The 18315-nt window shown below is 42.2% G+C and overlaps 1 protein-coding gene across 1 annotated transcript in view; it reads right to left on the bottom strand.

Moving 5' to 3' along the window:
- The window catches only part of LOC311108801 (unconventional myosin-VI-like), a 107044-nt gene that overhangs the window by 75977 nt on the left and 12752 nt on the right, over positions 1 to 18315 (bottom strand). Inside the window, exons 2-4 of the mRNA XM_084151563.1 lie at positions 4796 to 4916; positions 528 to 597; positions 146 to 219 (exon numbers count right to left, since the gene is read on the bottom strand). Coding sequence (XP_084007689.1) covers positions 146 to 219; positions 528 to 597; positions 4796 to 4912 — 261 coding nt within the window. The 5' untranslated portion in view covers positions 4913 to 4916. The remainder of the gene's footprint in view (positions 1 to 145; positions 220 to 527; positions 598 to 4795; positions 4917 to 18315) is intronic.

Below are 18315 nucleotides of genomic sequence, written 5' to 3'. Positions count from 1 at the left end.
TAATTTTGTCTGTCATAGTTGACGTGTACCTATGATGAAAATTACAGGCCTCTCTCATCTTTTTAAGTGGGAGAACTTGCACAATTGGTGGCTGACTAAATACTTTTTTTCCCCACTGTAGCTATGTCTGTTATAAAGTACTTACATAAATTTTATCTTTACTATACCGCACACGGACGTTGTTCAAGAGAGTGGCTTCATTCAAGTACATCAAAGAACCTGAAAAACAACAGACCTAAAGTAAGTTAAGACAGGCTAATCACAAACTTTCAAAAGAAGAGGATGGATCAAAATGGAAAACACATAAGAACATATTGCCACAAAATGGCATTCCTCAATCCTCAGGGGAATCATTTGCATCGGGCGACAGTTTCAGGGTTGTAATTTACTTCATAACTTCATATAGTGCTGTAAAAACACTTAAGTGTCAGTTAGGGTAGCTTTATGAGATGGTGAGAAACATAAAAACCTTGTGGATACTGAAGACTTATGGTAAAACAATAGCAGTGTTTGTGCTATAAACTCACAGTTGTCTTCCACATGTTTGTTGACATCATCCTCAGCCGGGAACACTTGGTTGATCTGGGCCGTAAAGCTCTGTAAAAACAAGATGGAGGTGAAAGATGACTTTTAGCACGTCACTATGCTGGCACTATGCTGTTCTCTTTCTAATGTATAAGAGTTGAAGAGTGGGCAACTACATCAAGTACACGTGGCTTAGAACATTAAACAAAGGAGAGAGAAAGGAGAAAATAAAAATAATTAAGTCTATTTGGATTCCAATCAATGTGCTTGCTTTTAATTATATAAATCAGGAGTCTTTTCAAGTCTGTCAATGTGTTATTTTTGCACTCCCAACGAGCTACTAAAAATAGTGACTGTTCGGAGGCCATTGCTTCAATCAAACAGAACCAACAGCAGGAGGAGGCCCTGGCGTACGCAGCAGTGAGTGACACATCAGGGGACAATTAATTATTTGGAGAGGCAGAAACAGGATCTGGGGGCTGGGAGCTAGCTAGAGAGGCGGAGTCTGGCTGAAAGCTGCAGCCCCTCCCCTCTTCTGGCTCACGGTCATCGGTCAGCACCTCCACTGCAGAGTACAGCCACCATGTATTATTCACTAGCATTCTCAGCACACATGCATGGCCCAGGAAAAACAATACAGCTAGCCAAGTGTTGTGAGGCTGGAGCTAGTTTGGCGTTAGTAGGGTGTGTGTATGTGTGTGTTACTCATAGCACGTGTTTATGGTAAAAACATTTGGTGAGCGCTATGGGTTATTTCGGAATCCTAAAAGCGTCTCAAAGCACATTGCGATTGCAAGTTAGCGTGACTCCGTGTGTGAGACAAAACCAACGGGTTAGTCTGGCTGATGAGTTCTACTAGTCCCTCCCTCTCTCCACCCCTCCCTCCCTCTCTCCATCCCTCCCTCCACAGCTCTCTCTCCCTCTCTCTCCCCCTCTTCCGTCCCTACCTCCCACTCTCCATCCCTCCCTCCCTCTCTCCATCCCTCCCTCCACAGCTCTCTCTCCCCCTCTCTCCCCCCTCTCTCTCCACCCCTCCCTCCCTCCCTCCCTCTCTCCATCCCTCCCTCCACAGCTCTCTCTCCCTCTCTCTCTCCACCCCTCTCCCCCCCTTCCCTCCCTACCTCCCTCTCTCTCCACCCCTCCCTCTCTCTCTCTCCACCCCTCTCTCTCTCCCTCTCTCTCTCTCTCTCTCTCCACCCCTCCCTCCCTCCACTTTCCATTAAGTCCCAGGGGAGCTTGAGAAGTTACCGCTTGAAAGAAAACACGGTCACATGCTTCTGATTTGTCACAAAAACAAACTCTGTGTAAAAAGTCCACACTAAGGGGGTAGCTAAGTTGATAGCGACATCAAAGAAATACATAGTTTATCCCCATGTTTTCAAAGTTAGCTAATCCAGTCCACAGCCCTAACCCCTGGTCAAAAGTAGTGCACTATGTAGGGAAAAGGGTACCATATGGGACGCACCCAGCCAGAGCCTGCTCCCTCCTGTGGGCCATAGGGCCCTGCTCCCTCCTGTGGGCCATAGGGCCCTGCTCCCTCCTGTGGGCCATAGGGCCCTGCTCCCTCCTGTGGGCCATAGGGCCCTGCTCCCTCCTGTGGGCCATAGGGCCCTGCTCCCTCCTGTGGGCCATAGGGCCCTGCTCCCTCCTGTGGGCCATAGGGCCCTGTTGGCCTCTGCTGGGTCAGCAATTTAGGCAGTGTCTCAAATAGCACTCTATTCCATTACCCTATTCCATATGTAGAGCACTACTTTTGAAAGTATTGCACTATATAGGGAATAGGGTGCTATTTGGGATGTGGCCTTAGTCTCTCCAAATAAAGAGGCACTGCAAGAGGGTTTTAAAATCTCCAAGGTTGAAGAAGCCAAGGTGACATACAGTCAGTTCATTATTTCCTGCAATGGAATGTATCACATTCTGGGCCCAAACTGGCAGGATTTCATAGCACTGGGCCACGTGAGGTGACTGAAGGCAAGAGGAGAGGGGGAGAAGGAAGGGGAGGTGGAGGAGGATGACGCAATGCCCCCTGAATTTAAACACGCCCCTCCCCCCTCGGTCTCTCACTCTTTCACCGACACCACGGCAGAGTGAAACAGTGCAGAAACTATCAGCGTCCCAAATGGCAACCTATTCCGTTTATAGTGCAATATTTTCAACCAGGGCTCATACGGCTCCGGTCTAAAGTAGTGTACTATATAGGGAATAGGGGGCCACTGGGGACGCAACCCCAGTCTGGGACACATTACCTAACGCTGTGGGCCACAGAGTCTGCCATTGTGGCTAAAGCTGTGAGTGTGACGTGGTGTCATGCACTGAGCAGCCCCTCTCTCCTGAAGTCCCCCTACAGGGGTCTGCCAGGCTGCGTATGCTGCTGCTGCTCTGAAAGGGTGACAAGGGAGCTCGCCGTACACTGGCACAAACTGGCTGCCGCCGGACAGAACACACATTGTGCCCCTCACACTCCCTGTTAGGGCCTAGAACTGACCATAACGGCCGGAGAAAGGACACATCCGTTACACACACACACACACACCCGTTACACACACACACTCACACACACACACACAGCTTCCTTCATAATAAAGGATCTGACAGAGTCCCATGCTTTATGGGCCAGATGTAAACACACTAAGTGAGCAGATTGTTAGAGGAAGACATTCAACTGATGACAAAGCCACACAAGGAAGCATGAGTTACCATAGAAACTAGGTTTGGCTAACATCAAGAGCTTTGCACAGAGTGTAACACATGATCTAGCCTAGTGGAAAAGTGAATTAGCAGTGACTGGTGGCTTCTATGGGAAAGCACTCTGTAGGTCACCCTCTGTAGGTCACCCTCTGTAGGTCACCCTCTGTAGGTCACCCTCTGTAGGTCACCCTCTGTAGGTCACCCTCTGTAGGTCACCCTCTGTAGGGCAGCTTTTCTAGCATGAGAGGTACTTTTTAAAAAATGTAACATGTCGCAAGCTACACATTTTTTACTAGCTTTCAAATAGGCACATTCTTCTCTTCTCCTCTCCCCTGCAACTCTTCCCCGGGTCCTTATTGTACAAGAGAAAAGAGCGTACTATCAATATACCTGGTAAAATAATGGTTAATAAACAACTCTAAGGGGGGACCTATAAAATGTTTGCAAATAACAAATAATAGATACAAAATAATATACTTCTGTCAGGTTAGCCTACTTTGCAATTAACATTTAATTGAGAAGGTTTTGGGGAAACTATTTCTGTCAACCCACAAGATGGTTATCACATCAACTGGCTACGCATTGAGTGATAGACAAACGCACACACGCACCACACAGACGGACTGTTACTGGAAATGATTTAGCAGTACCCCGTGTAGCTCAGTTGGTAGAGCATGGCGCTTGCTTGCAACGCCAAGGTTGTGGGTTCGATTCCCATGGGGTACCATGGGTTGGGATACTGTCAATGTTGCGTTGATTAGATAGTTGCAGATACTTGTGAGATTTTTTTATGACAGTTTGCTGTGGAACATATGAAAATTGCATGTACTTTCAGAATTGTTTGGCGAGCTGCTCATAGGTGGGCTGCCAGCTACTGGTAGCTGTGGATGGACCTGTTGGAGACCCCTGATCTACAGGGTGCCGTCTACAGCAGGGTTCCCCAACTAGCACCCCGCGGGTGGTTTTCATTTTCGGAGCAAAAATAAATACAATTGTTGATTTTTTTGAATTTTCATTGTTGGACATAAAATACTGTAAAAACACCAGGAAATCAGCTCCAAGTGATTTTCATTTTGTTATCGTGTTATCGTATACAAATGTAAGCAAGGTTTGAAATGATTATGTTTTAGTCAAATATATCTGTTGGTCAAATATATCTGTCAAGAAAAAAAATAGAAAAAAATCAGCCAGCGGCTGAATCTAGTTGATGATCCCTGATCTACAGGGTACCATCTATAGGGTCCCATCTACAGGGTACCATCTGTAGGGTACCATGTATAGCCCTCAAACGCAACTCTGGTCCTTGAAGCCAGTTACAGTGCTTTTTTTCATTGTTCCCCCTCTAATCAGGGACTGATTTAGGGTGCAATTAATTACCAGGAAGAACAGAAAACCATCACGCTCCGGACTTCGTAGGGTAAGAGTTGAGTACCCTTGATCTATAGGGTACCATCTATAGAGTTTCGGAAGCAGATGTTTCACTGATGGCCTCCACACCACACCATTATGTAAATTATCTGGGTGGAAAATGTTATAGCGATCATAGAAGTCTGTTTTTGCACATGCGTGTGTGATCACCCACCTTCTGCCCCTGTTTAAGCGGCTCGATAGTCAAGCTGTCTGCTCCTATGTCCACTATGGTCCCCAGCTGGAACCCATCTGCTGGGTGGGGCGCCCACACCGGCTTCCCATCCTCCATGACACTGCAAGACAAGAGGACAGTCACAGGGGACCATTAGAGGCTGGTTCCTTTCCTAAAGCCATCAAACAGTTATTACATTTAATTCACACAATAAAAACGTAATTTATCCCTGAGGGGCAATTAGCCTACAAGTTATTACAAATGTACAGGCTAGCACTTCACATATGAAGACAAGAGATCAAGTACAATTGTGTATGGAATGGTTAATACTCACTCCCAGTATGTTTGAGAGTTTAATGGCCTATATATTTTGAAATCCTCTTTTCAGGGTGCTTGCTTAATTTCATCACTGGCACTAGACTAGTACCGAAATGGCACCCTATTCCCTTTATAGTGCACTACTTTTGACCAGGGCATTTGGGGCGCACCCTAATTGTAGAGTATCTGTAGCCTACCCTAAGCAGATGAGCAGCACACCAGCAGACTCACGTTAAACACATTCTAATGGGCCTTGCTGTAGCCAGGTCTCCAATAATCATGTTGTTGAGTCCAACCACCAGCTGATCCTGTTCCTGTGGTGAGATTACAGTAGAGTAGAAGGAGCAGCCTAGCACCCCTCAGGGAAATCTGCAGACACCCCAGGCTGTTGTGTTGTGTATTGTACATAGCCTAAAGACAGGCCACAAACGACTTCAACGTGTAGGCCTAAGTCTGGGCCAAAACAACTCTGACGTAAGACCCCATAGAGCAGCGTTTCCCAAACTCGGTCCTAGGGACCCCAAGGGGTGCATATCTTTTTTTTTTGCCCTAGCACTAAACAATATTTTGTTCTTGCTAGGTAGCGTAAGCTAGCCCTAGTCGGCTGTACCTGTGCCAAAACTCTGCTAATTTTCATCCTATAGCTTGTTCTCCATCTTCTTTTTAAATAGTGAGCCAACATGATTTCAGCACTGTTATTCCCCTGACTGAGCTTTCTCATGATCTCTCTGCAGCAGACATATAGTGAACAATATATTTGAACATTAAATCAGAATGAAATCGCAGTATCGAATCGCAACACATATATCGGCACCTAAGTATCGTGATAATATCGTATCTTGAGGACCCTGGCAATTCCCAGCCGTAAGATTAGTGGCACACTGGAGCCGGATTCCCGCATTTAAGTTTCTACAACTCAGAGTTTGTTCCAGATAGGGGTCCGTTGACCGATAATTGAGACACAAAGCTGTAGAGTTTGGCCAGGTCCCAGAACACAGCCTGGGTTCAAGGGTGATTTTCAATGCTCAATTATCAATTATTCAGGTCATGCTTTGGGAATCGCTTACTATGCACCACAATCGCCTTATTCTCTCTCTACACAAACACCCCACGTTAAAATATAGGTGCCGCTGCCACTCAAATAACTATGTTAATATGAAACGCAAACAAACTCAATGAGTGAAATGTAGGCCTAAGCCTAGTTTGTTCAGTAACTCCACAGGGGTTTTCCATCTGGTGAAACAATGGAATAGCTAGGACCTGAACAACTTGGCACTGACAGAGCCTTAGTACAGACTGTGTTTCCAGAAGTGACAAACTAATAGGCCTGGTCATGTTTATGCTTTTTTCACTTCACTAAGTGGTGTGCTGATCCTATTAGCCTACTAAAAAGGGTGAGATCATGAATAATAATAGAACACATTCATTTTCTTGTTACAAGCAGAGGAAAACTAGTAAAGCCAACCAAATGATGTCTAGGGCTATTCACAATGTTACTGGCCACAACATCAAACAATTCAACTAGTCTACATGGATGCTTGCCTACAAGCGTATAGTTATTTTTGGCTGGTAATCAAAGTGGAACAAACTTCATAATGCTGGAGAGTTTTTAATGTGGACCTTCATTCATAATAACCTCTATAAAAAGTATGCACTGTGCCAAGAACTGACTGGGTCTTTGCTTTTCACATCATCCTAAAATAAGCCAAATTCAATAATACCCAAAATATCATTTCATATAATCATCCATTCAAACATAGAACTCTCCATGCCTCAGCAGCATAGAAGGCTCTCACTAAGATTCCAGGAATGTCCCTTTATCCAATCAGGTGTAACAAAACATAGGTCAAAGGTTGCTAGTAACTTATTGGCTGGGCTGTAAAAGTCACCAGCCAATGTAAGTACTACACATCACATCCTCATGCTGAGGTGTAATTCTATCTGAATATACTATCAAATTAAATCAAAGTTCATTGGTCACGTACACAGACTTGCAGATGTTATCGCAGGTGCAGCGAATGCTTGTGTTTCTATTTCCAACAGTGCATTAATACAAAACAATACACACATAAAAAAAAAGTAAAAAGAAAGAAATTAAGAAATATCAGAACGAGCAATGTCAGAGAGCATTAGTGAGGTTGGGCACTGATGTTAGTCGATTAGGCCTGGCTCGCAGTCGGCATTCCAATTCATCCCAAAGGTGTTCGATGGGGTTGAGGTCAGGGCTCTGTGCAGGCCAGTCAAGTTCTTCCACACCGATCTCGACAAACCATTTCTGTATGGACCTCGATTTGTGCACGGGGGCATTGTCATGCTGAAACAGGAAAGGGCCTTCCCCAAACTGTTGCCATAAAGATGGAAGCACAGAATCGTCTAGAATGACATTGTATGCTGTAGCGTTAAGATTTCCCTTCACTGGAACTAAGGGGCCTAGCCCGAACCATGAAAAACAGCCCCAGACCATTATTCCAACTTTACAGTTGACACTATGCATTGGGACAGGTAACATTCTCCTGGCATCCGCCAAACCCAGATTCGTCCGTCGGACTGCCAGATGGTGAAGTGTGATACATCACTCCAGAGAACGCGTTTCCATTCCTTCAGAGTCCAATGGCGGTGAGCTTTACACCACTCCAGCCAACGCATGGCATTGCGCACGGTGATCTTAGGCTTGTGTGCGGCTGCTCGGCCATGGAAACCCATTTCGTGAAGCTCCCGACGAACAGTTCTTGTGCTGATGTTGCTTCCAGAGGCAGTTTGGAACTCGGTAGTGAGTGTTGCAACCGAGGACAGACGATTTTTACGCGCTACATGCTTCAGCATTCGGTGGTCCCGTTCTGTGAGCTTGTGTGGCCTACCACTTCGCGGCTGAGCAGTTGTTGCTCTTAGATGTTTCCACTTCACAATAACAGCACTTACAGTTCACTGGGGCAGCTCTAGCAGGGCAGAAATTTGACGAAATGACTTGTTAGAAAGGTGGCATCCTTTGATGGTGCCACTTTGAATGTCACTGAGCTCTTCAGTAAGGCCATTCTACTGCCAATGTTTGTCTATGGAGATTGCATGGCTGTGTGCTCGATTTTATACACCTGTCAGCAACAGGTATGGCTGAAATAGCCGAATCCACTAATTTGAAGGGGTGTCCACATACTTTTGTATATTTAGTGTATATACAGTGAGTGTACAAAACATTAGGAACTCTTTTCATGACAGACTGACCAGGTGAATCCAGGTGACTCCAGGTGACAGCTATGATCCCTATTGATGTCACCTGTTAAATCCACTTCAACAAGTGTAGATGAAGGGGAGGAGACAGGTTAAAGAAGGATTTTAAGCCTTGAGACAATTGAGACATGGATTGTGTATGTGCCATTCAGAGGGTGAATGGGCAAGACAAAATATTTAAGTGCCTTTGAACGGGGTATGGTAGTAGGTGGAAGGCACACCGGTTTGTGTCAAGAACTGCAATGCTGCTGGGTTTTAGTGGTGACTGTTTACTAGGTATTCTTTATTATCTGTCCATAATATCTCACTACCCCTGGCCAATAACGGTACAGCACCTGGCCAACGTCACTCTGACCAGTTTCCCCGATACTAAGACACGTGACATCAGCGCTGATGATGCAGGATCATTTGAATAGTGTGTCAAAGCTTCATTCCTGAAACCACATCAGGATCAGTGGAGGCTGCTGAGGGGAGAACGGCTCATAATAATGGCTGGAACGGAGCCAATGGAATGGCATTAAACCATGTGTTTGATGCCATCCCACCAATACCGCTCCAGCCATTACCACGAGCCCGTCCTCCCCAATTAAGGTGCCACCAACCTCCTGTGATCAGGATATAAGGTCAATATCCAACATCCCTCCTGGCTTCCTGATAACACGTTCATCGGTCTCTTATCAAATTAACCCAGTTAGATATTACTTTTGCACATTTCCATGCTGTCATTCAAGGTGTGGTGGTGGTGGTGGTGTTCTTAATTCAGTAGAAACTGAATGCAATCCAGTTTGCATTTCAAGATTACTAGAATAGCTACTATTACTAGGCCACAAGTAAATATGTGGATGCAAACAAAAAGTGTGCCCACCCACCCTTAACGTAGCAGCCTACTCTATTGACATTAACCAAATGTGTTACTAGAACTGCCTTGGAGAGCCATGTAGAGCAGAGCAGAACAGGGCGAAGCAAGACTGAACCTGACACCCATCCACAGCAGCCTACACTGAACATCTGACAGTGCAGCTTCAATAGAATGATTGAAGGTTCAAAGTTCACCTAAAAATACATGTAGGCCCAAGTGTTCACAAGCAGAATTGCTGTCACATTCTAGTTAGTAGCCTAAGGCACCATGGCAAAGGTATTTACTGTCAGAGAGCCTTTACAGGGCTACCTGGCATACCCAATGCATGGTGATTATCATATCAAATCAAATATCCATCTGACTCTGTCTGCGTCCCAAATGGCATCCTATTCCCTATATAGTGCATATTATTTTGACCAGAGCCCTGTAGCCCTGGTCAAAGGTAGTGCACTATAAAGGAAATACAGTGCCATTTGGGATGCAGCCTCTGTTTATATGATGGTAATACAGTATCACGCCTGATCATGCGATTACCACACGCCGTTCTGGAGCGAGTAGGCTAGGAGTTGCTTCTTCTCTTTATCCAGGCAATCAACTCAAAGATTGCCACTTTTGGGGCACATTAGGTGTGCCAGTCAATCTTCACAGCTCACACTATTGCTCAATAACTAATGTAGGCACTCAGGCACATCTGAAATAGTTTGAGCAACGTGCATTTGAAGGAAATGTGTTTCCAATCACTGGGCAGAGGAATGGGCACACACACAGTTGTTTGCTTGGCCTTGTGACAAGGGCCATAGTCCCAAATGGCACCCTATTCCCTATGTAGGCCTAGTGAACTACTGGCCCATAGGGCTCTGTTAAAATGGGAAACATAGAAGCCATTTTCACAGGAAAGGGATTTTTTAGCGTGACGTGCTGGCTGAGCACACCTGGCCTTTACAACGTTGCGTAACAAGGAGGTATTTGCTTATTAGATCACGTGCCACATCTTTTTGACTTTACACATGCAAATAAATTTCACTATGAAGACATCGTTTGTTCTGACATGCAGCAGATCTCTCTCTCTCTCTCTCTCTCTCAAAAGTATTTGATCCCCTGCTTATTTTGTATGTTTGCCCACTGACAAAGACACGATCTGTATATACTTTTAATGGTAGGTTTATTTGAACAGTGAAAGACAGAATAACAACAAAAAAATCCAGAAAAACACGTCAAAAATGTTATAAATTGATTTGCATTTTAATGACAGAAATAAGTATTTGACCCCTCTGCAAAACATGACTTAGTACTTGGTGACAAAACCCTTGTTGGCAATCACAGAGGACAGACGATTGTTGTAGTTGGCCACCAGGTTTTCACACATCTCAGAAGACATCGTTTGTTCTGACACCTCTCTCTCTCTCTAGAGTGAAAGAGAGACTGCGCCCTCAACACAAAATACTGTGATACGTTCAGAAACAATGCGTCCGGAGGCAGCATTGAATGTGCCAAGAAGAACAAAACTCTAAAGAGCTGAGCCTTCAAAGCCTTTTGAATCTGCCTCAAAGTCTCTTTCTAGTTCTATGACAGTCAGCATTTCTAGGTTATGCTTACTTCTATAAATATACCATATTAACAGCATTAACTATAATTTCCTGTCCCTCATCCTGTCTAAGCATAACTTTATCATCACTAGCTAGGTTTCCATCCAATTGGCGACAGAAATAATTACAGCCTGCAAAATGTAATGAGTGGGAGTTTAAAGTGGGAGGGGTCTACTCCAGACTAGTAGTGTAGTGTACTTTAATACCATATATCATGCTAAGTAACTAGAACTTGCATCATGGAGTCAGAGTCAGTTGAAGTTAGTTTGTTGAGACACAACTTGTCCCCCAGAGTGAGACTGACTATAGGATTATGACTTTCCTGCCCTGAAGGGTGTGTCGGTTAGGCCTAGGATATGGTCTGTACACCACAGTAATAACTGTCAGTTGTGTGAGTGATGATTATCCTACTTGACAAAACAGGTTTTCAAACTACAGGCTTAATGATTTAAGTTAACGCCTTACGGACACGTTATAAATATGTAGTGCCATTCAATTTTCACGGTCATGCTCACACAGACGTTTATTTTCTTCTCCTAAGTCAGGGTTGCATCCATAGAAATAGAATGAGTAGAATGGGTTTGGAACCTCTGACCTTGCAATTTGACTGGTAAACTCATTCTAACTATGGTTCCATCCTGTGATGGTTCCTGACACAGAGGGGGTTCCTGACTGCGGGTCAGAAATAGGGTTTCATTAATTCCCTGTTAACTGGAGCTGACAGAGGCTCAACAGGAGTAGGTTCCTGATCCTGGTGCCAGCCAGTCTGGTCTAGGAAGGTAATGCTTACTAGGGTCGTGTTAGTGGGCAGTGGCCAACAGACGTGAGTAAACGGTTTAAAACCCAAGAGGTACCCAACAACAGTACCTGAACCTGTAGGACTGCTCATGTTTTCCATTCAACAACATTTCTCCAGTTTGTTTGCCCAGTAGATGATTGTGACCCAGTATAGATGACTGTACAAAAGCTGAGGCATCACTCTCCTGCAGCCAAGCCATGCCCAAACTAGGAGTAAAAGGATCTGCAGATTACCAGCTTTTTGCTATTGAAGTGGACAGGAATCCCTTCCCCTCTGTTCTTAGAGACTCCATTTTGTAAACTCCCTCCCAGTTCAGTGAACTTGGTTTTGATGAGGTCAGCAGATGCAGTGAATCCAAAGCATAATTTCAACCTGTTACACAGCTTAAAGATTGACAAGAATCCTCTTCCTCAAGTTGAAGTCTAACGCCAATAAAAGGTTTTCAGAGGGACTCTGCCACTTAAAAAGTTAAACATTGGACAAATTCTTCAGGTCCTGTGGGAAACTAGGCACATGTATCGCATCGATTCCTTCCTATAGCCTAATTCCTATTTCATATAGTTGTTTATAAGTGCAGTTCATAAGCAACATCGATTGTTATTCTAATTTAATTAATCTTTAAACCACAAAAATGTTTTGCCCATAATGAACTGAGCAGCATTTCAGCCTAAGCATAGACTAGGGCAGGGGTTCTCAAACTGGGGTCCGCGGCAGTACTGCAGGTGGTCCGCGGACTGATCTCAAAATATATACCTACAGTTCAAGTCGGAAGTTTACATACACCTTAGCCAAATACATTTAAACTCAGTTTTTCACAATTCCTGACATTTAATCCTAGTAAAAAATTCCCTATCTTAGGTCAGTTAGGATCACCACTTTATTTTAAGAATGTGAAATGTCAGAATAATAGTAGAGAATGTTTTATTTCAGCTTTTATTTATTTCATCACATTCCCAGTGGGTCAGAAGTTTACATACACTCAATTAGTATTTGGTAGCATTGCCTTTAAATTGTTTAACTTGGGTCAAACGTTTCGGGTAACCTTCCACAAGCTTCCCACAATAAGTTGGGTGAATTTTGGCCCATTCCGCTTGACAGAGCTGGTGTAACTGAGTCAGGTTTGTAGGCCTCCTTGCTCTCACACGCCTTTTCAGTTCTGCCCACCAATTTTCTATAGGATTGAGGTCAGGGCTTTGTGATGGCCACTCCAATACCTTGACTTTGTTGTCCTTAAGCCATTTTGCCACAACTTTGGAAGTATGCTTGGGGTCATTGTCCATTTGGAAGACCCATTGAGATGTTGCGTCAATATATCCACATAATTTTCCTTCCTCATGATGCCATCTATTTTGTGAAGCGCACCAATCCCTCCTGCAGCAAAGCACCCCCACAGCATGATGCTGCCACGGTTGGGATGGTGTTCTTCGGCTTGCAAGTTTCCCACCTTTTCCTCCAAACATAACGATGGTCATTATGGCCAAACAGTTCTATTTTTGTTTCATCAGACCAGAGGACATTTCTCCAAAAGGTACGATCTTTGTCCCCATGTGCAGTTGCAAACCGTAGTCTGCCTTTTTTGTGTCAGTTTTGGAGCAGTGGCTTCTTCCTTGCTGAGCGGCCTTTCAAGTTATGTCGATATAGGACTCGTTTTACTGTGGATATAGATACTTTTGTACCTGTTTCCTCCAGCATCTTCACAAGGTCCTTTGCTGTTGTTCTGGGATTTATTTGCACTTTTCGCACCAAAATACATTCATCTCTAGGAGACAGAACGCGTCTCCTTCCTGAGTGGTATGACGGCTGCGTGGTCCCATGGTGTTTATACTTTTGTACTATTGTTTGTACAGATGAACGTGGTACCTTCAGGCATTTGGAAATTGCTCCCAAGGATGAACCAGACTTGTGGAGATCTAAAAGTGTGAAGGTAGGCCTTGAAATACATCCACAGGTACACCTCCAATTGACTCAAATTATGTCAATTAGCCTATCAGAAGCTTCTACATTTTCTGGAATTTTCCAAGCTGTTTAAAGGCACAGTCAATTTAGTGTGTGTGTAAACTTCTGACCCACTGGAATTGTAATACAGTGCATTATAAGTGAAATAATCTGTCTGTAAACAATTGTTGGAAAAATGACTTGTGTCATGCACAAAGTAGATGTCCTAACCGACTTGCCAAAACTATAGTTTGTTAACAAGAAATTTGTGGAGCGGTTGAAAAACAAGTTTTAATGACTCCAACCTAAGTGTATGCAACCTTCTGACTTCAACTGTGTGTACATACATACATACATACATACATACATACATACATACATACATACATACATACATACATACATACATACATACATACATACATACATACATACATACATACATACATACATACATACATACATACATACATACATACATACATACATACATACATACATACATACATACATACATACATACATACATACATACATACATACATACATACATACATACATACATACATACATACATACATACATACATACATACATACATACATACATACATACATACATACATACATACATACATACATACATACATACATACATACATACATACATACATACATACATACATACATACATACATACATACATACATACATACATACATACATACATACATACATACATACATACATACATACATACATACATACATACATACATACATACATACATACATACATACATACATACATACATACATACATACATACATACATACATACATACATACATACATACATACATACATACATACATACATACATACATACATACATACATACATACATACATACATACATACATACATACATACATACATACATACATACATACATACATACATACATACATACATACATACATACATACATACATACATACATACATACATACATACATACATACATACATACATACATACATACATACATACATACATACATACATACATACATACATACATACATACATACATACATACATACATACATACATACATACATACATACATACATACATACATACATACATACATACATACATACATACATACATACATACATACATACATACATACATACATACATACATACATACATACATACATACATACATACATACATACATACATACATACATACATACATACATACATACATACATACATACATACATACATACATACATACATACATACATACATACATACATACATACATACATACATACATACATACATACATACATACATACATACATACATACATACATACATACATACATACATACATACATACATACATACATACATACATACATACATACATACATACATACATACATACATACATACATACATACATACATACATACATACATACATACATACATACATACATACATACATACATACATACATACATACATACATACATACATACATACATACATACATACATACATACATACATACATACATACATACATACATACATACATACATGTATGTATGTATGTATGTACAGTGGGGGAAAAAAAGTATTTAGTCAGCCACCAATTGTGCAAGTTCTCCCACTTAAAGATGAGAGAGGCCTGTAATTTTCATCATAGGTACATGTCAACTATGACAGACAAATAGAGAAAAAAAATACAGAAAATCACATTGTAGGATTTTTTATGAATTTATTTGCAAATTATGGTGGAAAATAAGTATTTGGTCACCTACAAACAAGCAAGATTTCTGGCTCTCACAGACCTGTAACTTCTTCTTTAAGAGGCTCCTCTGTCCTCCACTCGTTACCTGTATTAATGGCACCTGTTTGAACTTGTTATCAGTATAAAAGACACCTGTCCACAACCTCAAACAGTCACACTCCAAACTCCACTATGGCCAAGACCAAAGAGCTGTCAAAGGACACCAGAAACAGAATTGTAGACCTGCACCAGGCTGGGAAGACTGAATCTGCAATAGGTAAGAAGCTTGGTTTGAAGAAATCAACTGTGGGAGCAATTATTAGGAAATGGAAGACATACAAGACCACTGATAATCTCCCTCGATCTGGGGCTCCACGCAAGATCTCACCCCTTGGGGTCAAAATGATCACAAGAACGGTGAGCAAAAATCCCAGAACCACACGGGGGGACCTAGTGAATGACCTGCAGAGAGCTGGGACCAAAGTAACAAAGCCTACCATCAGTAACACACTACGCCGCCAGGGACTCAAATCCTGCAGTGCCAGACGTGTCCCCCTGCTTAAGCCAGTACATGTCCAGGCCCGTCCGAAGTTTGCTAGAGTGCATTTGGATGATCCAGAAGAGGATTGGGAGAATGTCATATGGTCAGATGAAACCAAAATATAACTTTTTGGTAAAAACTCAGCTCGTCGTGTTTGGAGGACAAAGAATGCTGAGTTGCATCCAAAGAACACCATACCTACTGTGAAGCATCGGGGTGGAAACATCATGCTTTGGGGCTGTTTTTCTGCAAAGGGACCAGGACGACTGATCCGTGTAAAGGAAAGAATGAATGGGGCCATGTATCGTGAGATTTTGAGTGAAAACCTCCTTCCATCAGCAAGGGCATTGAAGATGAAACGTGGCTGGGTCTTTCAGCATGACAATGATCCCAAACACACCGCCCTAGCAACGAAGGAGTGGCTTCGTAAGAAGCATTTCAAGGTCCTGGAGTGGCCTAGCCAGTCTCCAGATCTCAACCCCATAGAAAATCTTTGGAGGGAGTTGAAAGTCTGTGTTGCCCAGCGACAGCCCCAAAACATCACTGCTCTAGAGGAGATCTGCATGGAGGAATGGGCCAAAATACCAGCAACAGTGTGTGAAAACCTTGTGAAGACTTCCAGAAAACGTTTGACCTGTGTCATTGCCAACAAAGGGTATATAACAAAGTATTGAGAAACTTTTGTTATTGACCAAATACTTATTTTCCACCATAATTTGCAAATAAATTCATAAAAAATCCAACAATGTGATTTTCTGGATTTTTTTCTTCTCATTTTGTCTGTCATAGTTGACGTGTACCTATGATGAAAAGTACAGGCCTCTCTCATCTTTTTAAGTGGCAGAACTTGCACAATTGGTGGCTGACTAAATACTTTTTTTCCCCCACTGTATGTGTGTGTATACGTGTACGTATATATATATATATATATATATATATATATATATATATATATATATATATATATATATATATATATATATATATATATATATATATATATATATATATATATATATATATATATATATATATATATATATATATATATATACACACAGTACCAGTCAAAAGTTTGGACAGACCTACTCATTCAAGGGTGTTTCTTTAGTTCTACTATTTTCTACATTGTAGAATAATAGTGAAGACATCAAAACTATGAAATAACACATGAAATCATGTAGTAACAAAAAAAGTGTTCAACAAATCAAAATATATTTTAGATTTTAGATTCTTCAAAGTAGACACCCTTTGCCTTGATGACAGCTTTGCACACTCTTGGCATTCTCTCAACCAGCTTCATGAGGTAGTCACCTGGAATGCATTTCAATTAACAGGTGTGCCTTGTTAAAAGTCAATTTGTGGAATTTCTTTCCTTCTTAATGCGTTTGAGCCAATCAGTTGTTACCAGGTAGGGGTGGTATACAGAAGATAGCCCTATTTGGTAAAAGACCAAGTCCATATTATGGCAAGAACAGCTCAAATAAGCAAAGAGAAACGACAGTCCATCATTACTTTAAGACATGAAGGTCAGTCAATGCGGAAAATTTCAAGAACTTTGAAAGTTTCTTCAAGTGCAGTCGCAAAAACCATCAAGCGCTATGATGAAACTGGCTCTCATGAGGACTGCCACAGGAAAGGAAGACTCAGAGTTACCTCTGCTGCAGAGGATACGTTCATTAGAGTTAACTGCAACTCAGATTGCAGCCCAAATGAATGCTTCACAGAGTTCAAGTAAGAGACACATCTCAACATCAACTGTTCAGAGGAGACTGCGTGAATCAGGCCTTCATGGACACCAATAAGAAGAGACTTGCTGGTTAAGTTTGCCTTGAATTCTAAATAAATCACCAACAGTGTCACCAGCAAAGCACCCCCACACCATCACACCTCCTCCTCCATGCTTTACGGTGGGAACCACACATGTGGAGATCATCCGTTCACCTACTCTGCGCCTCACAAAGACACAGCGGTCGGAACCAAAAATCTCAAATTTGGTCTAATGTCCACTGCTCGTGTTTCTTGGCCCAAGCAAGTCTCTTCTTCTTCTATGCATGTTTTGGAATATGTTTTTATTCTGTAGATTTGTATTCTTATTTTCACTCATTTCATGTCATTTAGGTCATTATTGTGGGGTCACTACAATGTTGTTGATCCATCCTCAGTTTTCTCCCATCGCAGCCATTGAACGCTGTAGCTGTTTTAAAATCACCAATGGCCTCATGGGGACATCCCTAAGAAGTTTCCTTCCTGTACTTCAGCTCAGTTCAGAAGGACGGCTGCATAACTGATGTGTCTGGTAGTTTAATAAAGCATCCACAGCATAATTATTAACTTGACCAAGTTTAAAGATATATTCAATGTCTGATTTATTGTTAGCCATCTACCAATCACTGCCCTTCTTTATGAGGCTTTCGAAAAGCTCCCTGGTCTTTGTAGTTGAAT

Source organism: Coregonus lavaretus, assembly GCF_964263955.1.
Source record: "Coregonus lavaretus genome assembly, chromosome: 33".
Lineage (NCBI taxonomy): Eukaryota > Metazoa > Chordata > Actinopteri > Salmoniformes > Salmonidae > Coregonus > Coregonus lavaretus.
Note: the sequence above shows the minus strand (reverse complement) of the source record. Positions and strands in the feature narration are given on the sequence as shown.